At 41.5% G+C, this 22146-nt stretch overlaps 3 protein-coding genes across 5 annotated transcripts; all 3 read left to right on the forward strand.

The window, feature by feature from the left end:
* The first annotated feature begins 1931 nt into the window (after positions 1–1931).
* Positions 1932–4127, forward strand: LOC130134973 (lycopene beta cyclase, chloroplastic/chromoplastic-like). Its single transcript, XM_056303080.1, has one exon. The coding sequence runs from the start codon at positions 2304–2306 to the stop codon at positions 3840–3842; it is 1539 nt and encodes a 512-aa protein (XP_056159055.1). The 5' UTR covers positions 1932–2303; the 3' UTR covers positions 3843–4127.
* A 1812-nt stretch (positions 4128–5939) lies between these two features.
* Positions 5940–8822, forward strand: LOC130134967 (uncharacterized). Its single transcript, XM_056303050.1, has 3 exons — positions 5940–6301; positions 7243–7507; positions 8386–8822. The coding sequence occupies exons 1-3, from the start codon at positions 6019–6021 to the stop codon at positions 8618–8620; spliced, it is 783 nt and encodes a 260-aa protein (XP_056159025.1). The 5' UTR covers positions 5940–6018; the 3' UTR covers positions 8621–8822.
* Positions 8823–11615: 2793 nt separating this feature from the next.
* On the forward strand, positions 11616–17365 carry LOC130134904 (L-galactono-1,4-lactone dehydrogenase, mitochondrial-like). 3 transcript variants are annotated; one of them, XM_056302818.1, is made up of 7 exons: positions 11616–12353; positions 12791–13041; positions 13286–13471; positions 14331–14742; positions 16086–16226; positions 16838–17013; positions 17266–17365. In XM_056302818.1, exons 1-6 carry the CDS (start codon positions 11700–11702, stop codon positions 16994–16996), a joined length of 1803 nt encoding a protein of 600 aa, XP_056158793.1. In that variant the 5' UTR covers positions 11616–11699; the 3' UTR covers positions 16997–17013; positions 17266–17365. The 3 variants fall into 3 exon arrangements, with proteins under 3 accessions (XP_056158793.1, XP_056158792.1, XP_056158794.1); XM_056302817.1 differs by lacking the exon at positions 17266–17365 and having other exon boundaries at positions 11619–12353; positions 16838–17171; XM_056302819.1 differs by lacking the exon at positions 17266–17365 and having other exon boundaries at positions 11621–12353; positions 13286–13465; positions 16838–17171.
* Positions 17366–22146: the final 4781 nt, after the last annotated feature.

Consider the following 22146-nt stretch of genomic DNA (forward strand, 5'->3'; position numbering starts at 1 on the left):
AAAACTGTAAATCTTCCATGCTCACAGCTATGGGACAAGTTAATAGGTTTATGAACCAAAACAGGGAAATGCTTGATGTTCTTTTTCTGCCCTCCTCTTGAACCGTTTGAAATCAACATTCAACACATGCAAGCAGTTGCAGCTCAGCACTTCCAGACTCCGGAGAACTCAAAGAAGGCCAGGCTGCTTTTGCACCAGTTGCCGGGCTGCATCGAATGAATGCGATGTCAATTCCCTCTGCAATGGAAAATTGATTCGCGCCGTAAATCGCCATAGGCCTATCGCTTCTACAAGAGCAAACTGAACAAGCGAGTATCCTTCAGACTTTTGTTCTCAGAATCAGTTATTCCTCTAACCACTTTCTCAGGATTCAAACTTCCTATTGTTCTTCGTTCGCCCAACTGGCGCCGAGAAGTAACTGATTTTCATCAGCAAAAAGAGAACAGGTGCCGAAAGCCGAGCCGGCGTCGTTAAATATCATCTTTTCAAGTTGTTGCGATATTTAGACAATATAAATATTAGGAATCTAGCGCGCTAGCATGTAATTATCTGCAGTACAGAATATAACATTCAGCCGTCAGTTAAATGAACTGAAGGTTCTCAAGCATTACATCAAGACCGCATGTTAATCAGTACTTATTTCACCGCCACAGAGTACAAGGGAAATTCTATCTTCACTTGAAAACAGAGGTCCGAACATAATGAGACATTAATGGCCAGGACACCTGTGGCTCGTGGAATCCACACATGAATATCTTCAGTCGTGGTCATTATCATTATCACAGCCTTAATTCTACCGTGCCCCGTTCGATATTTAACTCAAATTTTTTTTTGAATATGTTCATTGCAAATCCTAAAACTTATCACAAAAATACAATTTAGTCTTAAAAATTTCAAAAAATGCATTTAAGTCCTAAGATTTATCATGAAAATGCAATCGAGTCATAAAACTTTCAAAAAGTACAATCAAGACCTAAAACTTGTCAAATTGATCCAATCAAGTCCCTTCATTAACTAAACTTTTTGAAAGTTTTAGGACTCGATTGCATTTTCGTAACAAGTTTTAGGATTTCATTTCGCTTTTCGAAAATTTTAGGATTAAATTGTACTTTTTTAACAAGTTTTAGAACTTTCAGTGCACTTATCCTTTTTGTTTGTGGGGAAAAGATTTCTAAGGCAAGATCGACATCGACGGCCTGCGAGCATTTTCGTAAGCTTATGAGACCCTTTCAATCTAGGAATGTTTGATTTGACAAAATTACTCGATACCGCCACGGAAGACAATAAAGCATGTAAACGAGCCTATCTTAATAGCTCCACCAACGTGTTAGCAGCTCGTCACTCTCTCTAGATGAAACGCAGCAAAGCTATGAGCACAAAATCTCCAAAGATTTGCCTATGACATGTTCCGAATTTTCGACCTCGAGAAATACAGAATGGGCACGAGACCACTTAGCTTAGCATTGAGCCAACCATGCTACATGGTGTCTTAATAAAATATTGAGAAATTGATACAAATAATCTTGAACTTTGATTCAACGTACAATGTGATCCTTGAACATTTAATTTGTTCAATGTGATACCTGAACTATAGCCTAATATGCAATGTGATCCCTAAACTTTCAATTTGTTCAACGCGGTTCCTGAATTTTTGGTACATATTCAATTTAATTCCTAAACTATATAAAATTGTTCAATGTTGTCCTTTCATTATCAAACAAGTACTAAAAATTTAGGGATCACATTATACGTTAGGCTAAAGTTCAAGGATTACATTGAACAAATTAAAAGTTCAGATATCACATTACATATTAAACCATGAAACTATTTGTGTCATTCACCTTAAAATATTTTACTGCTCGCAGGTTTTATCCAAATTTATGTAGACTCTGTTACCGAGTAAGACCCACCTCTCTTCTCGTCGCCGCGGACGGACCACACAAGCATTACCTTTGCAAAATCTCTTGGCTGTGCTCTTTCCCACTTCCGTTTCTGGCCTCCCAAATTGCCACGCTTCGTCCTCGCAACAATCTCTCTCTATCTCTCTGCGAATTTGCGGCTTGGTAAGTCATAGCACCCAAAAGCTTTTGTCCATGATGAGCTAGTTTTAGTTGAGAATACTACAAGAAAATGGCAAGACCCTCTTGTTCTGTTCTTGCAATTGTCCTCCGCTGTAGTTTCGGTTGTTCTGTAAGACTTGTGTTGGTTCCGCGATAAGGGGTCTGTTCTTTATAAGGAAGCGGTTCGGGGATTGGGTCTTTTGGGTCAGAATTGGATTTGCTTCTTGTAGGGCACCTGAAGATATGAATAGGAAGTTGATGGATACTGTGCTGAAAACGCATAATCAGCATGGGTCCTTGCGCCCAGTTTGTGGGTTCTCAGAAACTGTTAGCATTTTGAGCTCATCAAAGCTTCAAAACCAGGAGCTCAGGCTTAGTTCGAGGAAGGGTCATTTGAGAAGGGCTAAGAATGGGTGTATTAAGGCAAGCAGTACTGCTCTTTTGGAGCTTGTCCCAGAAACCAAGAAGGAAAACCTCGATTTCGAGCTTCCCATGTATGACCCATCGAAGGGCCTCGTGGTGGACCTAGCCGTGGTGGGAGGTGGCCCTGCGGGGCTCGCCGTGGCTCAGCAAGTGTCGGAGGCGGGACTCACGGTTTGCTCCATTGACCCATCCCCCAAGTTGATTTGGCCCAATAATTATGGCGTGTGGGTGGATGAGTTTGAAGCCATGGACTTGCTGGATTGCCTAGACACTACCTGGTCCGGGGCAGTCGTGTTCATTAATGACCAAACGAAGAAGGATCTTGGAAGGCCTTATGGCCGAGTTAATAGGAAGCAACTCAAGTCCAAGATGCTCCAGAAATGCATATCGAATAGTGTTAAGTTTCACCAAGCCAAAGTGATCAAAGTCATTCATGAAGAGGCCAAGTCTTTGATCATATGCAATGACGGTGTCACAATCCAAGCCACAGTGGTTCTTGATGCCACTGGTTTCTCCAGATGTCTCGTTCAATATGAAAAACCCTACAATCCCGGTTACCAAGTGGCATATGGGATACTGGCAGAAGTGGAAGAACATCCCTTTGATGTGGATAAGATGGTTTTCATGGACTGGAGAGACTCGCACCTAAAGGGTGATATGGAATTGAAAGAACGAAATAGCAAGATCCCCACTTTTTTGTACGCCATGCCATTCTCTTCGAACAGGATATTTCTGGAAGAAACTTCCCTAGTAGCTCGGCCTGGATTAGCAATGGAAGATATTCAGCAAAGAATGGTGGCTAGATTAAAGCACCTGGGGATAAAGGTGAAGGCCATCGAAGAAGATGAGAGATGCATCATCCCAATGGGTGGGCCCCTTCCTGTGCTCCCTCAGAGAGTTGTTGGCATAGGTGGTACAGCTGGAATGGTGCATCCTTCCACGGGTTATATGGTGGCGAGAACGCTAGCAGCAGCTCCAATCGTCGCAAATTCCATAGTAAGTTATCTTGGTTCCGACGGGGGTGTTTCAGGCAATGAATTATCCGCAAAGGTTTGGAAAAATTTGTGGCCCATAGAAAGGAGGAGACAGAGGGAGTTCTTCTGCTTTGGTATGGATATTTTGCTTAAGCTCGATTTACCGGGTACGAGGAGATTTTTCAATGCATTTTTCGATCTAGAACCTCATCACTGGCACGGGTTCTTGTCGTCTAGATTGTTTCTGCCAGAACTCATTTTTTTCGGACTCTCGTTGTTTTCACATGCTTCCAGTACGTCAAGGGTAGAGATTATGGCGAAGGGAACGTTACCGCTGGTAAAAATGATGGGCAATTTGATACAGGACAGAGAATTCGATGACTAGAGTCTAGATTTAGTGCAATCTTTGCTGTATGCTTCGATGTGCGCACACACAAATCTTCATGTTAACTTACAGGTACTGCAGAACATGTCAATATGAGTACCACGACCGAGCTATTAGACTAGCTGATATTCACATTTGATCACACTTTCAGTGTAATATTTTTTTCCTTTGTAAGACAGAGGTGCTCTCCAGTATCCAGAGGTTCATGGATTAATAATAGTGAATATCTGTGTAGTGGAGCTTCTGTATCGCTTTGGTACTATGATAGAAATGTTCACTGGCTAATCATCTATCTTCTGCATTCCCATGATGTTATGTTATGCTTAGCAGGTTATAGCTGAATAACAGTATCTGTAGAGTGTGTTTTTTGTGTATACAACTCAAGACTAAAAGGGTCTGCTAAAACTTGTGCTTTGCACAAACTAGTCGAACCGATACAGAAAGACTGAGGGACCGCATCTTGATCCTGCAGTTGTGTCTGATGGATATTCCTTGTCGCCGGATTGTCTCTTGAGGTTCTTTCGTTGATTAACTTCAAACTCGACAAGACAGAAATTTACCCGACTTTGCGAAGTTAAAGATTGTTTGCATTCGCCACAAAATGTCTATTATTTCATGACAATGAGCAGGCTGTGTTATATTTTAGATGTTACTGCTTTTTGGGTTGAATTTTGTGATCTCATTTTGATAATTAGACAGGTATTGATGGATGATGAGTGATGTTTGGGCTGTGGATGATCGACGTGATGCTCGTGCCTAGGCCAAAATGTCAAATTAGCATTTACTCCCATCCTTTGCACAAATTTTGCATTATGGTCAATTTTGAGAAGAAATGATCTGTATCCAATCTGCTACTCTGAGATTTCAACGTAATCGTCGACGGGTAATTTTTAAATTAAAAGAAATCATAATAAATTGGTCGTTGTTCACTCACAATATTCAATAAATGATTGCTTCTAGGATGAATTTACCTTTTCACATTCCTCTGTTTTGGTCAAATTACTTGTAAACTCCCCCTTATTTTCCATAATAACTCTGACGACCCACTAATTTTGTTCGGGCCACATTACATGGGACTTTCTGTAGTCCCTCAAAAGACTGATCTACTTACTGTCTTAGAAGTATTGTACCATAATGAATTTTTGTTGCACTTCTTACTTAAAAAGTTGTATCTCACAAATATATTTTATGAAAAGACAATGGTTTGTGAATGATTCGATCAAGATCAAAGGGGTCTAAGGTATTTCAATCCCACTTTAATTGTCCTACTAATATGACTGTCGTCTTCAGATTTCGAAGCATTTATTTATAGGGATATCTTAGAAAGACCGTAAGCCCAAAAATACGACCCTTGTGTTGTTGATTATAGTGTTAGGGGATTTTCAGCTTAGGAACCGAATATTACATGCTTAATTCACATTAATTGCATGCGAAATGCTATGAATCAAATCACATGTTCAAACCAAAAGCCTCAACTTATTTAGTTGATGAGACTTACTTGATATTTTATTAGTCTTCATATAGCCGTTTCCCATGCCCCTATCTCTCGTGTTATAGAAAAAAGGGAAGATTAGACCTGTCAAAATGGATCATGAACCGATTTTTTAACCCATATTTGATTGGCTGAATTGTTATATTCAGTAAATGGGTTATAAATGAGATTTTAACAGTAAAGCTAAAAATAATGTGTGTTAAATGGGTTCACAACTTATTTAGATCCAACCCACTTATATGACTCTTTTCACTCTCTCTTGCCCTCGCTTTATCTCACTCTTGCTCGCTTCGTGTTCTCACCTTAGTTTACTTATCGATTTTTCTAGATTATGTTAAATATGAAAGTGTTTTAGCAATATGGGTCGGATTTGGTCATATATGTATCACTAGATTTGTATTGCATAAAAATAGATCTAAATTAAGTTAAATAAGTCAAATTTGAATTTGACTATTTTCGACTCGATCCACCTGTTGGACGGGTCTTCCAAAGATTAACTAAGAAAGCATTTAATTGAGAAAATTTGATTATCTAAAAGGAGGGAAAAGAAGATGGCCCAAAAGAAAAACGAAAGAGATAATGGGGGCTTATCCCCAAACTCCGCATGTCATATCACGCCCACGTCAAATTCCCCCACCTTTTACTTCCTCTTCCCAAACATAGCGCCAAAATCTAGAGAACCCGATGGCGAGCTCGTCGTCCGATGACTTCTCCGTCGTGGTGCTGGCCTCCGACCTCGGGATCGACGCGCGTCTGTTCCTGCTGAAGCAGCCGGCGGGCTCGCCGCCGCCGCCGCCGCCCGAGGCCGCCGAAGAAGACGACGTTGGCGACGACTGGCACGATTGCTCTCAGGACCTCTCCCACGACGAGGACTTCTCCGACCTCGAATTCCTCCAGTTCTTCAGGCTCCAAGGGTCCGACAAGGCCGGCAACCGGATTTTCCGCATCGTCGGCAAGTACTTCCCCGGTGAGCGGAACCTTCTTCTTGTCTTGGAAAGATTCCAATCGAATCTGACGCGACTTCATGGGCTGATGGTGGTAGGGTTTGATCTGGATTGAGGGGTTTGGCGTCTTAGGCTCGTGGTAGTGGAGAGATGATATTCCTTTTGTTCCTTTTTAGGCAGACGGAACTGATTTTGTTAACCGATCGAGTAGTAGACGGCATTCGCCTTTACAAGAATCGGTCGTCGCGGTGCGATTACGTGCTGTTCACCGTCTAGATGCTGAAAATTGTCATCGTTTAGTGTCAGAGAGGAGCTGACCACCGTAGCTTTGCATTTTTGGGAAGTATTAAGTAGAGAGATACTTTCCGGCCAAAAGAAAAGTGGAGAGATCCTCAATTTCCAGCTGAATTTCAGGGCATTCTCAAAATGTTCATTCACAGGGGAAGATTTGGGCTTTTCACCAAAAGGTTGAGTGAGAGTGGAGTACTCGAATGCGAGCTTCCTTTTAAACTAAACCATAGCCACTTCTCGTTGTTCATTTCAGAGCATGTCGCTTGCAGAACGCTTTGTTTCTTGATAGAATGACCTACCTCATATTTGAAAGGCTGTATCTTTCGGGTGAATTAATAAGCGGAGGGGAAACTCCATCTTCCTGGTCGCTCATTAGGTGTTTGTGTAGCTTAATTTCCTTGAATGCGTTTTGCATTCTCCCATGCTCCATTATCAATATTGGACTGACCGATGCAAATGGCTTGGCTGGACAATTCTTTTCTTTTCTGCATTATGGAGTCATGCCCAAGTAGAAAAATATGGAATTGCGTTTGAAAAGAAGTTGAGACGATAAAAAGGTTTTCTTGGATATTGTTGGTTCTTTTGTTCCCAGCTCCAGTTGTGACTTGTGAGTGATGCTGGAGAAAAGTTATTAGAACTTTTTTTAAAATACTGTTGCTTTGTTGGTTTACAGCTCCTGTGGTGAGCGGAGAGCGGCTCCGGAAGTATGTTTTTCATAAGATATGCAGTGAGCTTCCTGAAGGGCCGTTTTGCATTGTTTACATGCATAGTACTGTGCAGAAGGAGGATAATTCTCCAGGCATATCTATCTTGAGGTGGATTTATGAAGATCTCCCTATGGAAATTAAGGAGAGACTTCAACTTGTCTATTTTGTCCACCCTGGAATTCGTTCAAGACTGGTCTTTGCCACCCTTGGTCGATTATTCTTAAGTGGAGGGTAAGCTGACTTTTACTAATTACTGGGGTTGCTGCCAGTTATCAATCCTAGATTTGATGTGGTTTTCCCTTCTTCTTCTTCTTCTTCTTCTTCTTCTTCTTCTGTTTGGAATTGGCGCCTTTGGTCTGGACCATTTGACTGGTCCAGCAAGGGCAGTTTTGCTGTCACAGACATCTGTTTGTGCTCTCGATAGGGTTACTTCTTGGGGCATATATTTTGATTATGTAACTCGAGAAAGTAAACCGTTTGTAAATCAACATAAACTTTGTTCAGGTTATTCAGTTGGAGAACTCCTTTAGCAGGAAAATTTTTTCTTGTTACTGGTGTTGTTTCTTTGCAGATGTTGAAGATAACACCGAATTGTTTGATGCTTTGACTTTACTTATTGAGTTAGATTCTGAAAATTTAGTATTGTTTTATTAAGCCCTCACACTTTGAATAGAATAGTTACAGATGTAAGAATGATTTGTTATAAGAAAGGAGAGGAACTCTGTCAAACGTATTTTGGATCCTAGAACTAGTGAACAGGTGGAAATAAGTCTAGGATGCCATTAGTCTTTTGGGCGAGTGATCTTTTTGTTTGAAGTTGTATACAAATCCTCGAGGGGGAATATTGTTGCTATTCCTCTATACTGAAGGACTGCTATCATTCAACACACGGATTTGTGCCATTATAGATTGCACTTCTCTATGTAATTTTGATGAGTCATGCTACGAATTTAGCAAATGTTAATGCTCTCTACATACTTCTGTTTCTGGTAGGCCTTTTAGCAAGTGAATGTGCACTTTCTGGTTGGCACCAAAGATGTGTGGGTGACATCCTTTGATCAACTTTTTTCCCTCTCAAATTTGCTTTTGGTTTGTTACTTGTTATGCAGGTTATATTGGAAAATCAAGTATATAAGCCGCCTGCAATACCTGTGGGATGACGTAAAAAAGGGAGAGATAGAAATCCCAGACTTTGTCCAAGAGCATGATGACATTCTCGAGCATAGACCGCTCACAGATTACGGGATCGAGCCAGACCCTCTTTATTTAACCGAGGTGCCTAACACAACCTACCCCTTTGGGAGGTACGAAGACAGATGGGCAACAAGGGAGTACATGTCTTGACAATCATGAAAAATTAAGCAGCAATTACAAGCCGATGCTAGCTGGGTATGGGTAATCATATCCAGTTTTGTACAGAATAACTCTGTCTGGTCACTCGAATTTTCACTCTGTAATCCTTTAGCCTTGTCTTGTGGGACTAGTAATACTATGAGTCGTGAAAGCATTACGATTTTTCCATTCCGTAAGTGGAGATTTGCTAGAATACCTTGCAATGTATTCCCCTCTGATTCTCTAAACTTATCTACATACACATATGGTGCTTATATGTTTGTCTGTAAGCTGCATCTATATTAAGCAGAACCAATTGCATATGCTGTCCTACCGGCTTTGACTTTTTAGAATAATGATTCTTCTTTCTAGCTAAAGGCCCAATGGTACAATCTCATAAGCTGTCGCCTTACTTTTGTGAAAAGAATCTCGGATATATAGCATGTGCATATTATGCTACTTTGCACATTTCTCTCAGCGAAAACACTCAAGCTTTTTTGGATGTTGGTGGCTATGACATGGGCTTGATTGGCCAATGTACCGTAACTTTTGATTGACAGACATAATCTATTCGTTTTTTATTTGAACCCTTAAGCTGGAAAGGCACGTGATCAGCTTCCGCGGTCTTTCGTCTTTCGTCGCTGTACCATGACCCCTTCTGATGTTGGGTATGTTTCGACCAGACAAAAACAGAGCGAGAGTAAAAAGGGAGATGCTATAAAGCTTTGGTAACGGGTTTATCAAGAGCCAAATATATGTTGTCTCAAGTCCCCACTACATTCGACCAAAAAAAAAAAAAGTCCCAACTACAGGCGATGTAGAATACAAGAGGAACTTTCCTCCAATTTGTCTTCTTATTTAGCTTTATCCTCTCACTTGGGCCGACCATTAGAAAGACGAAACATCATGTCATGTCTCAAACATAAGCTCAGCTCTGGCTTAAGATGTTAAGGGTACGTTTGACAATTATTTTGTTCTCGAAAATAATTTTTATTCAAATTTTTTTTTATTTATTTCGTGCTCGGGAATAATTTCTAAGCATTTGAAGGTATTTGGTAACTGTCCAAAATTTCTATTCTTGGAATAGAAAAAGAAAAAAAAATGCGTTTGGTAACTGCACAAAATTTCTTTTTATTAATAATGTTTTAATAATCTTTTGAATTTTTTAATATTTCTTCCTTTTTACTTTTCTTTTATTTTTTTTCTTTTTTCCCTTCCTTGGCCATGGCCAGGTCACCGGCACCGGCACCGGTGATCGGCCATAGGCTAGGGCCGGCGAGGGTCTGGCCCTCGCGGGCCTTGGCCTATGGCCGATCGCCAGTGGCTAGCGATTAGCGACTGGCCACAGGCTAGGAAGAAGAAGAAGAAGAAGAAAAAATTTATTTTCCATTTCTAATTCTTATTCCCAAAATCAAGAAGCAACTTGATTATGTTCCAAAAGAACAAATTTTTGCAAATTTGTGTCCAAGAACAAAAAAATTACCAAATGGATTTCTGTTCCAAAACTGATTTTGAGAACAAAAGAATAGAAATAGTTATTGTTTAGCCGGTTGCTAAATGCGCCCTAAATCAAAAAATGTTGTGCTATCAATCATAATGCCAGACAGAAACACTGAGATAGATATACCAGAATAATTTACAAACTAAGGTACCAAAATTTCATTGAGAACTTAAATAGACTCTCTAATCATAATAATCACCTGATAAGTTAATTTATTATTCATGCTCAAAAAATGGGTTGAACTCATGAGACCGAGGCCAAATGTACAGACTGGTTTTTGCACACGCTCTATGAAATTTGATCCAGACAAAATTTTCTCCAAGAATCAACTAAATTAGCCAAAAAAGGATGAAGAGAAAATGATTTTCTACGAGAAACGAGACAATGTCGGAAATAGGAGTACAACATTAAATTAAAAAAAAAAGAATAAGAACGATGAGGGATGGCAACGTTTTGTTATTTATTCTATAACGATAATGGTTCTATTTAAATCATCACATTATAATCGAAACATATTAATTCTTTTAATTTTTGTGTAATTATATTTAGGGAAAATTCCAAATCAGTATTCAAAGTGGAGTCATTTTCTTAAAAAATGGTCCAAAGTGGATATAGTGTCAAATAAGGGCATGAAGTGCCTAATCAACCTTAAATAAGGGCCCGAAGTGCTCAATTAGTTTCAAATAAGGACCTGGGTTTGCCGGACGGTCAAATACTCATCGGCCGGCGAGCACATCACTGTTCTAATCGCCGGAATAAGGGTAATTTCGTCTTTTACTTTTTAAATTTTTTTTGTTTCTTTTTTCCTTTTATTGTTTTTTTTCTTTACCTTTTTTTTTTTTACCTCTTTTCCCTCTGCCGGTCATAGTTGGGGCCGACGGAGATTGTCGGCTTCAGGCGAAGGTCACCCTCTCCTGGGCTGGGCAGGCGAGGGCAGTCCTGGGTTTCCCTCGCCGGCATCGGGCGAGGGCCGCCCTTACTTGGGGCGGGCGAGGGCAACCCTTGCCCAACGCCGTCGAGGGCGGTTTTCGCCTGAGGTCGGTAATCTTCGCCGGGCCCGGCTATGGTCGGTGGAGGGAAAAGAGGAAAAAAAAAAAGAAAAGGGAAAGAAAAAAACAGTAAAAGGAAAAAAGAAATAAAAAAATTTTAAAAATTGAAATACGAAATTGCCTTTATTCCGGCGATGGACAATGTTGACGTATTCGTCGTTTGGCGATGAAGATTGACCTACGGCCAACCCAGGCCTTTACCTTCCAGACTAATTGTGACTTCGCACTCATATTCGTCTTCGACGGTGGACTTCCGCGCCCTTATTCGACACTACGCTCTATTTTAGACTCTTTTTTGAGAAAATGACCCCATTTTGGATACTAATTTGGAATTTTCCCTTATATTTATGTGTCTTGGAATTCATGTTTCTATGGAAGAAAAGGCAGTAATTCGAAATATCTACAAGACGCCGATTCCATCTCCAAATGAACAGGGCGGCATCAAAATCCCAATTAGACCTCCGTCCACTCACTTTCTTGTTCTTCTTCCTCCTCCTCCTCCTCCTCCACTGAACTCAACCGCCACTCTCCGGTCAAAACCATGCTGAGATCACTCTCTCTCCGCCGCTCTCTCCACCCCCACCACCGCCACCTCATCATCCTCTCCTCCTCCTCCTCCACCACCATCCCCCGCGCCCGACCCGACCCAATCCGCCCCTTCTGCACCGCCACCGCCGCCGCCGCCGCCACCACCTCCTCCTCCTCCTCCGAGGTCCGCAAGTACCTGGGCTACGCCGCCCTCGTCCTCTTCTGCGGCGCTGGGACCTACTACTCCTTCCCCTTCCCCGACAACGCCAAGCACAAGAAAGCCCAGCTCTTCCGCTACGCCCCGCTCCCCGAGGACCTCCACACCGTCTCCAACTGGAGCGGCACCCACGAGGTGCAGACCCGCTTCTTCCACCAGCCCGAGAGCTTGGCCCAGCTCGAGGGCGTCGTCCGGGAAGCCGACGCCAAGCGGGCCCGGATCAGGCCCGTCGGGTCGGGTCTCTCGCCGAACGGGATCGGGCTGTCCCGGGTGGGGATGGTGAACCTGGCGCTCATGGACCGGGTCTTGGAGGTGGACAAGGAGAGGAAGACGGTGAGGGTGGAGGCCGGTATAAGAGTGCAGCAGCTGGTGGATGGGATTAAGGAGCATGGCCTCACTCTCCAGAACTTCGCTTCCATCAGGGAGCAGCAGATTGGTGGCATTGTTCAGGTTGGTTGGTATGTCGTGCGTGTTGGGTTTTTCTTTGAGATTTGAGGCTTGTGGGTGGGTCATTGTTTTGATTTTGGAAGTTGGGAGGTTTTGAGTTTGTGGTGTTTGGTGAGGATGTAGTTTCTCAAAGATCAGGACTTGTCGACGTTTTTGTGGTTTGAAGATGACAGAGATTGGATTGAATCATGGAGTTCTTGTCTTTTGGGTATGGCGGATTGGAGTTATGTTATGAGTTGCTAGTGCGTTTTATTGATGCTTGTCGTCTAGACTCTTAGGATGAGATGCTGGTACTTGTGCTAATGCATTCTGTTATTTGGGCCTGACCGATACATGATCCAGACATTGTTGAGGGGAGGCAAGAAGGTGGTACTTAAAGAATAAGTAGCATCAGCATAGTGTATCTCTTGGCTTATTGTTTGGGTAATTCATGTGTGTAGGTTGGCGCGCATGGTACTGGTGCCAGATTGCCTCCCATCGATGAGCAGGTCATCAGTATGAAATTGGTCACTCCTGCCAAGGGTACAATTGAGGTTTCAAAAGAGAAGGACCCGGAACTCTTCTATCTGGCTCGGTGTGGTCTTGGGGGCCTCGGTGTGGTTGCTGAAGTAACCCTGCAATGTGTCGACAGACAAGAGCTCGTGGAGCATACAACTGTGTCAACCATGCAAGAAATCAAGAAAAATCACAAGTACTGATCAATATATGCTAAATGTAATTGCCTTTTTGGTGGAACCTGTTCTTTGAATGACATACAGCCGCCTCATCTTTTAGCATGGAGGGTCGAATTGGTGATCTATAGATGCATGAATTGCAGGAGAGGTGTTTGTTATGTGTGCGATGTATAAATTATAGGTCGTGCAATAACTATATATGTTGTTATGCTGAGATGTCAGTCTTTTGGTAGAAATGTAACCATTCTTCTACTTTCGCAGGAAATTATTGTCTGAGAATAAACATGTAAAGTATCTGCATATTCCGTATACAGATACTGTTGTGGTTGTAACGTGCAATCCTGTCTCAAAATGGAAAGGTCCACCTAAATTGAAACCCAAGTATACTGTGGACGAAGCTTTGCAGCATGTGCGGCAACTCTACCAGGAGTCACTTCAGAAGTACCGGTAACTTGCTCTTTTTTGGCATATGACTTGTAGTAGCTTAGATGAAACCAAAAGATCGTGGCCGAGTTTAGAGCTGTTTTGCATTATTGGCCTGGCTATAAGATAGAAAGCCAGAATGTCTGCAAACATTTCCGAACAGTTTCTTGCTTTGAGTCAGTGCATTCTTCTTCTTCTTCTTATTGGCATTTGACGAGGAGTCATTTTAAATAGCTTTTGAAGATAGGGTGTTGAAATTGATATATCATTGTGAAGCAGAAAGAGGGGTGTTGAATGCACACTGATTTCAAGCTATGGCAGTTGCTCAGATTGTTTTTTGAATTGCCCGCTGTGTTACTGGCTTCTTGTACTTATGCTCAAAAAGGGTGGTTGCTGTGACTCCTGTCATATAATAGGCTGTGCTTATCCATATGAAAACATAGGATCCAAAAAGCTTAATCTGCTAATGGAATCATCTAACTTGATAACATTCTTGAAGTCGTGAGATAAATTAAGTGTACTGAATAAGATTTCTCAAGTTTGTAAATATAGTTATATAGGTGCTGGTTGATAAGGACATGTACTAGGGCAGCCTACTACTTTGGTTTACCAGATCCATCTAAGGCCATGAAAATTTATACTTCTTTTCTTCTGTTGGTGGGTATTAAGTTGTATTAACAATGCTCTGCCACTAAGGAGCAGAGGCATTCAGGCTCTGAAGTTATATATGAACTCTTTATATGGAATGCTTTCCCTTTGATTTTGCTTATCCTCCTACTCCTCGTGGTTTCTTATTGCTAGTGAGCCATCACATCTTAATAGCTGCCATGCAGTAATCATCTTTGTTAAGGGGGTTGCTAAATTCTTGGTTTACTTACCGCAGCCCTGAGGTTAAATCCTCCAATAATGATGAACCAGACATAAATGAGCTCTCTTTTACAGAGCTGAGAGATAAACTGCTTGCCCTCGATCCTCTTAATAAGGACCATGTCATAAAGGTTAATCAAGCTGAGGCTGAGTTCCGGAAGAAGTCAGAGGGATATAGGGTGGGTTGGAGCGATGAAATATTAGGCTTCGACTGTGGTGGCCAGCAGTGGGTCTCTGAGACTTGTTATCCTGCTGGAACTCTTTCTAAGCCAAGCATGAAAGATCTTGAATTTATAGAAGAGCTGAAGCGGCTTATAGAGAAGGAAGATATACCTGCACCTGCTCCTATTGAGCAACGATGGACAGCTCGCAGCCAGAGCCCCATGAGTCCAGCATCAAGTCCAGCAGAAGATGACATATTCTCTTGGGTACATTTGTTGCGCATCTTTCACCTCATTATGGCTGTGTGTGTACTTGCACTGGCAGTCTCATTCTCAGCATAAAGCATTTAATAATTGGAGCTCAGTGGTATACATTCCAAGGCAGGTTGTTTCCCGGCCTAGAACCGAGAACGTACCTTGTGACTCCTGGGTTCCAATATTTTGGAATTGGGAACCGAACTGGTCAAATTTGGAACTTTTGTTCCTGAATGGGCCCGGCTAGTTCCTGTTCTACCCGGGAACCTTCCCACTCTTATGTTTTGGGTAAAAATTTCAAATTTTTATAATAAAATATAAAAATTGAACCATATCATTACGAAGACATTCCTTGGTCAAGTGGTTATGTGATTGTTTTTTTTTTAATAATAAAATATAAAAATTGAACCATATCGTTACGAAGACATTCCTTGGGGTTGTGTGATTGTTTGATCATGCTGTTCAAATCTTGATGGGTGTAAAATAAGTTTTTTTCCCAATAGACTCTTCAAAACAAGTTCAAAACCGCTTCAACTTGGGAATCGGCAAGGTTGGACCGGTTTCCAAGGTAGAACCGGCAACCGACCAGGCCGATTCCTGGATTGAACTGTACCTGGTGCTCACTCTTACTAGAGCTGATCTGCTTAGATTGCTGTATTTGTGGCAGATCTGCTTCTTCATTGTCATGCATCGCTTGCTTTCATTATATTGGGAGATAGGAGTGAGAAATTTGAGCATTTCCAATAGGTATACACCATCATAGGTACCCATCAATATGCGTGTCTTGCATATTGAAGCTTGTAGTTCCTATATGTCATTGGTCAGGTTTTAGAAACCTGATTATAATGACTTGCACACTGTTTCTTGTGGTCTATTGTACTGTTTTTATACTCTTGGCCTCTCAACTTTGGCAAATAGTGACTTTTGAGATGTGCAACTGTTTTCTCAAAATTTCCTCTTTCTTGAATTTGATTTTTTATATTTTAGGCAGATTGATGGTATCCATTTGCTGCATGGACCATAATTATCCACATTCAAAGTATATTACTATTGATAAAGCATATTTTACCTAATTTGCTACTATAACACGGAGTAATAAGCTTATACAGAGAGATCCGCAAGTAAACCCTGTTTGTTCTATAGATTTTCCTAGTCGGAATTGATTATTTTCATGGAGATACTTATTTTTCAAGGGTGTTGCTAGGTACAGTCAATGCTGATTGACGCAATTTTTGTTGTAGCAAATTCCATTTTTTCTGTCTTGTGGTATGTTTGTGAGCATGTTCAGCCTATTATAAAGGACAGGTCTTGATAGCTCATGATTCTCAGTTTTTAAGTGGTGTTGCATCTCTCAGGTTGGGATTATTATGTACCTTCCAACAAGCGATGCTCGTCAGAGAAAGGAAATAACTGAAGAATTTTTCCACTATAGACGTTTGACGCAAAAACAATTATGGGATCGGTATTCTGCTTATGAACACTGGGCTAAGATTGAGGTAATTATTACTAGTTGATCTTTTGAAAGGGTCCTTTTCCCATTGTTTTGCATCAAGTGCTTTGGCCAATGTTTTCCTCATGGGAAGGTCTTGTTTCAGGCTTAAAACTTATAAAGACTATGGGGAAGTTCAACCAGATTTTATACCCCAGGGAGGGAGGGAGGGAGGGAGGGAGGTAGGGAGCGGGAGGGAGAGGGAGAGGGAGAGGGAGAGGGAAAGAGAGAAAGAGAGGGCGAGAGGGAGAGAGAGGGAAAGAGAGGGAGAGAGGGCGAGAGGGAGGGAGAGAGAGAGAGAGAGAGGGACAGAGGGCGAGAGATAAAGAGAGCGAGGGAGAGAGGGAGGGAGGGAGAGAGGGAGAGAGAGAGAAATTTGTTTTCTTCTTGATCTCCTAAAGTTTAATGTCAATCTACCTATTTTCTCTCCCTGCTTTTGACTTTAAAAGATCTAAACTAAAACCCAAGTCTGAAAACCAAAATCATGCACATCTTCAATATGTGTATCTTCTGTTGCTTACCTTGATTTTCCTTTAAAGAAATTGTTCAGATGCTATTATACAAGAAAAAACTCATGGGACTGCTAACTTATATAAGCTTCATTCAAATTTGTATCAGGTTCCAAAGGAGAATGAAGAGCTTGCTGCCCTGCAAGCAAGACTAAGGAAACGCTTTCCGGTAGATGCGTACAACAAAGCGCGGAGAGAGTTGGACCCCAACAAGATTCTTTCTAATAACAAACTGGAGAAATTGTTCCCTCCATCAGAATCCCCGTGAAATACAGCCTGGAATCGGTTAGTCAATAATTTTGATTTGGCTCTAGTTTCTTCTATCATAAATTCTTATGCAGTCATTTAAGAGAGTAGAGTATGCCATAAGATGTTGGCTGTAGAATAAACTGGAGCTCTATGTATTTGCATGATAAAGAGTGGTAGGCCGTGTTGTGAACGAACCCATGTTCTGCATCGACATCAACTCCGGCGTTCTCTACTTTGATTAGGAATCGTGTGACCTCAAAGCAGAGATGTTTCTGGTCTGTTTTGCAGTGGTCCGGGGAATTGACTGTTGAAAAAATGTTCATCTGCTGGTTGGTAAAGTGATTTGATTAATCGAGCTTTAGATTTTACTCATCAAATTTCTATCCCTTATTCCTTTCTTTGCCTTATGCTTTATTTATTTAGTCTTCCTTTTTGGAGGGTTATGGAGTTAAGGAGTAAAGAAAATGATGATGGAACTTTTATTTATTTTTGAACATAAAGTGATGATAGAACTTAAGAGGACATTGCAGGAAGCATAAGAGAAATAAATCCATTAGGACAAAAGAATATGGAAATGAACTGGGTACACCACAGGCTGTCGCAAATTATTACACCGTATGACCACACACATTTAGTACAACAGGACGCTCAAATACATATCATACTAATACGTCAATTACTCTATGCAAACCCATCGTTTAGCAGCAACATTCTTCACAGATCCAGCAACAGCAAAGAGCAAACAGGCTGCAAAATCGAACACCATATAGAGGATTAGAGAAAAGATGTGCGAAAGAAAGAGCTGAAGGAATCAAAGTTGGGGCAACCAATCAGGGTGACATTTGGCTTACCATCCTTCAATGAATCCCCTCTCTCCCCTCTTCTTTGAACTAACAAACCACTTCTTCTTGCCTCCCGCGGTGGGTGGTGGGTTCTCAGTTGGGTAGCCTTTGACACAACAAGAACAAGCAAAAACAGAGTGAGTTCGTGAAAAGCACTTTTCATTATTATCAGAGGACTAGGAACAAAGCCCAAAAGCTAGAGAGAGAGAGAGATCACGAGTACCAGGAGGAGGCAGATTCTGCTGGGTTTGTGGCGTGGCCATCTTGGAATCAAAAGACAGAAGGAACTGGTCTGATGGAGTTCTCTTGAGCAGTGATTTTCAAGGGATATGGATTCAAATCTTTTCCGTGAGAACAATGAGGATGTGCTGTTTATCTCTCACGATGCGGGGTATATATACACACTTGTCCCCGACCCAATTGGACCAAATTTTCAAGCGAAACTAGACAAGGCATCTTACAGTGGATCAGTGGTCGGCATGAGGAATTTGTACCGGGGGAGGTATTATAGGTCTCTTCGGTTCATACAAAGCACCACTCGCCGCCTTTTCGAACACCTTTTCATTAAAAATAGGAAGAAAGAAGAAAGAAGAAAGATCACGATCTGCTCGAAGATGCTTACTTAGCAAAGAGGAGAAAGCAAAAGCCGGACCCCAAGAACGCGAAAGAGAAAGAGAGAAAAAGAAGCTGCGGGAATCAATTGGAAAGTTCCAACCAAGCACCATCACCATCACCATCATCATCTTCATCGTGGGAATCGACAGAAGACGAAAAGAACACAAAGTGACACGGAGTTGAAAAAAGGGTTTCACACGAACCTCTCACGAGGCTTTCAGAGCGATGAATATCCATTTCTGAACGTGGGCATGTACCCACCAAGCTTAGAACATATTCCATCCTAGTTTGCTCCACTATTTGGGCCTCTTTATCCGATTTTTCGTCCGACCATTCCCTTACTTCCTCGGTCGTGTTCCGTCTAATTCGTATTACTTAGCATTTTAATCCTACTTAGTCGAGCGTTGGCAGGTGGGTAGGGGGTGGCCTTGCCTTATCCAAGAGGGTCGCGTGAGGGCCCGACGGACGGCGAAGTCGTGCTTCTCGTCCGGCTGACACGTGTCTTTTCTTGCCTCTGGACGGCCGGACATTGGTGGCACACCTTGGTGATTCATACACGTGTGATCAAGGGGCCCACATGAGCCCCCGATGCGAAGAAACAATGCCAAAGAAATCATCGCATCGTTTTCGTTGTGTCGCTCCAGGACACGGAACTGCGTGTGAATGGATCTTTTTTACCGGAGGATCAGCTTTGACTGTTCTTCCTGTTTTGTTTTCCCTTTTATTCGGCCGGCACACGTTGCGATTTGATTTGACTAAACCTGTTAAAATGGATAATAGATTCATTTATTAATTCATATTTGATGAATTGAGTTGTTATCTGAATTAATTATATTCAGTAAATGAATTATAAGTGAATTTAGAATGATAGATTCATAATTTGCTTTGATCAAATCCACATCTATAACTCTCTCTTTACTCGCTCTCCCGCTCACTTAAATTAGTGCTCGCTCACCTCAGTTTGGGTATGAATTTTCCTAAATTGGGTTAAACATGGAAGTGTTTTAGCAATATAGGTCTCGTCAGATATTGATCACTAGACTTAATTCGAGTTTGACTATTTTCGACCATACTTGATCCATCCGTTTGACGGGCCTTAGTTTGACCGAGAAAGAGAGAGAAAAGAAGAGAAGAAACTGATGCCAAGCCCAGACATAAGAAGAGCCCAATGTCATGGGCCTGAAGGTATAAAACATTGGGTATCTGGGCTTGCGGGAAAACTGTAAAGAACTCAACAAGTCGTGTGCCGTTTGTGAACAACGATGGCTCATCACTCTTGAAGCATGGACCAACTTCATGATCTAGAAGATGGCCTTGCTTCTGATATCATACGTCATCAGATCTGGGTGAAAGTGGGGGAGTCGAATCGGAGCGACAGCCTCAGTGACGAATGAAGCACGGGCCTCGCGAGACACCCCGGTGCTGGCTATTTCTAGGAAATCGAATTGGATACCCTAGCTTTGGAACCCTTGATGATAATGACGATTCAGACAAAACAGAATTGAGCATGTATATCGAGAATCATATTGATGCATTAAAGATTGGGTGCGATCCTGATGACCATTAAAGGCTCTTTACTGTAATCAACTTTTCAGAGTGGTTTAAGCTGTGAAATGAAGTGTTATTGTTTTCACAAGGTGTTCGGCAAATCTCTTATAATATTCTTCAGGACAGCTACTCAACTAGCTTTAAGACGTTTTTTTATTATAAAAAATACAATGCCAATTATATAGATCACTCAGTTACAAAACATCTTTTCACTTATAGGAAACTTAATCATGAATAGTACCTACAATTTCTTCCCAAGTGGCTCCAGCAGGGACACACAAGGGGCCCACATCCCTCATTTACCAACCAACAGAAACTCTGTCTCCCCCACCCCTTGGCCCTTGGGCTGGGAGTAAATGCCTAATTTTTACTAGTGTCTCCTACAAAACGGACATAATTATTGGTTGCTTATCTTAATCAGACACAATAATCAACCCCCTCATTAATTAGCGATGCTGACTGGGCTTTAGCAAAATTGGCCCTTCGTGACCTCCAAATCCCGGGTGACTTCCTTTCTTGGTTTCTTCTCCCCGTCACTGTTGACCTACTTCTCATATCCAATCTTATGGTGTTGCTTTCAGTCCCTTTACGTATCACTGTCTGCGTATGGAATTGCCAGAAAAATCACCCTTCAAATCTCCTTCTCTCCCCCACTCTTTCCAGCTGAGCTCCGTTCGTTTCGTGAAAAATAAAATATTTAGAAGATGTTTTCCTAAGAGTAATCGCTTATATCGCTTGAAATAATTAGTCAACATCAACAAAAATTTATGTTTAAACATTTTCGTGGATGGTGGAAATATTTTTCGTTCATTCATTTTTATAAGCGATTTGGGTGATTATTTTTAGGAGAATGTTTTCTAGATCTTTTATTTTCCGCGAAACAAACGCACCCTAAATAGCCATCAACTCTCCCGAAGTTGTTGCAGTTGATTGAGGCATTGAAAAATTGGAGGTCATTTATTTTAATCTCACCGGCTGCGTGTAACTTGCTCTTATTCAAGATCAACTATACAAGTCAAAGGTCTAAACTTAAACGGTTCATGGGGTTTATAAAGCGTTTCATAGGTCTCCAATGGAGACTTTGCGCTTGTGCGCCCGTGTTATCAGTAAAAAGAAGAAGAAAATGTCCTTATTATACGATGGGTTTTGTTGAAGATTGCTTCAGGGGTACTTTTAACGTGGCCATTTACAGTTTCCAATACAGCGGCTTATAGTTTTATGTGTAATCAACACTTTCGAAATTGAAATGTTCTATAATAGATATGTTCAATTGGTGTTCTGGTGGTACTCGTTAACAAGACTTAGAATTACTATCTTGTGATCTTATGTATTAAATGAACATGATCATTCTTCTTATGACCAAGGGACTATAGCTATCTTCTTCTTTTTTCCAATTCTCATCCGATGAAGGAGTGTGTTATCATCTTCACCTTTGAAATTTTTACTAATTCTTAATACCATGATGCTGTCTTATAATTACCAACAACATAATCTTTCACACATTAGCCTTAACTAATATGTGAGGTAAAGTAAGAGAGTATATGTTTTTTTTTTTTTGATAATCGAGGTGTCTGCGTGGCCGGCGAGCTAGGCTCAAACCAGCGGTGATGCCCGACTAGTCCTCGAGGGGGGCTAGCGCAGCATCCCACCGCCACGACCCCCCACTTAAATCACCGATGGGCGTAAGAGAGTATATGTTATTAAGTGATCAAATGAGAAAACTCGAGATATTGATGTTTCTTAGCGATGTATTTACTTACTAAGTACTTTGAAAATTAACTATATAAAGGCTGCAAAATGAAAGTGCATCGACTCGATAGATGTTATGAGATTATAGTACTTTGAAGCAGGTAGCAGTAACTTTCCAAAAAGTTACTGTAAGGTGCTTCGGCTTTTTTCAAGAATTTACGAAAATTCGTTGTTGAAACTGAAGTTACTTTTAGATTGTAGTTGTCGCCACACGCGATTACACCAGACACCATCTTATGCACTATCGAGTTGGCTCGGCAACCACCATCCCTTCTCTCTCTCTCTCTCTCTCTCTCTCTCTCTCTCTCTCTCTCTCTCTCTCTCTCTCTCTCTCTCTCTCTCTCTCTCTCTCTCTCTCTCTCTCTCATGGTGTGCTTCAAAGATGATGATAATGTAGCATCATCATTAGCACCAA

This window comes from Syzygium oleosum, unplaced genomic scaffold, assembly GCF_021117445.2.
Source record: "Syzygium oleosum isolate NSW1041296 unplaced genomic scaffold, Sole_v2.1 Sole_v2.25, whole genome shotgun sequence".
In the NCBI taxonomy this organism is placed as follows: Eukaryota; Viridiplantae; Streptophyta; class Magnoliopsida; order Myrtales; family Myrtaceae; genus Syzygium; species Syzygium oleosum.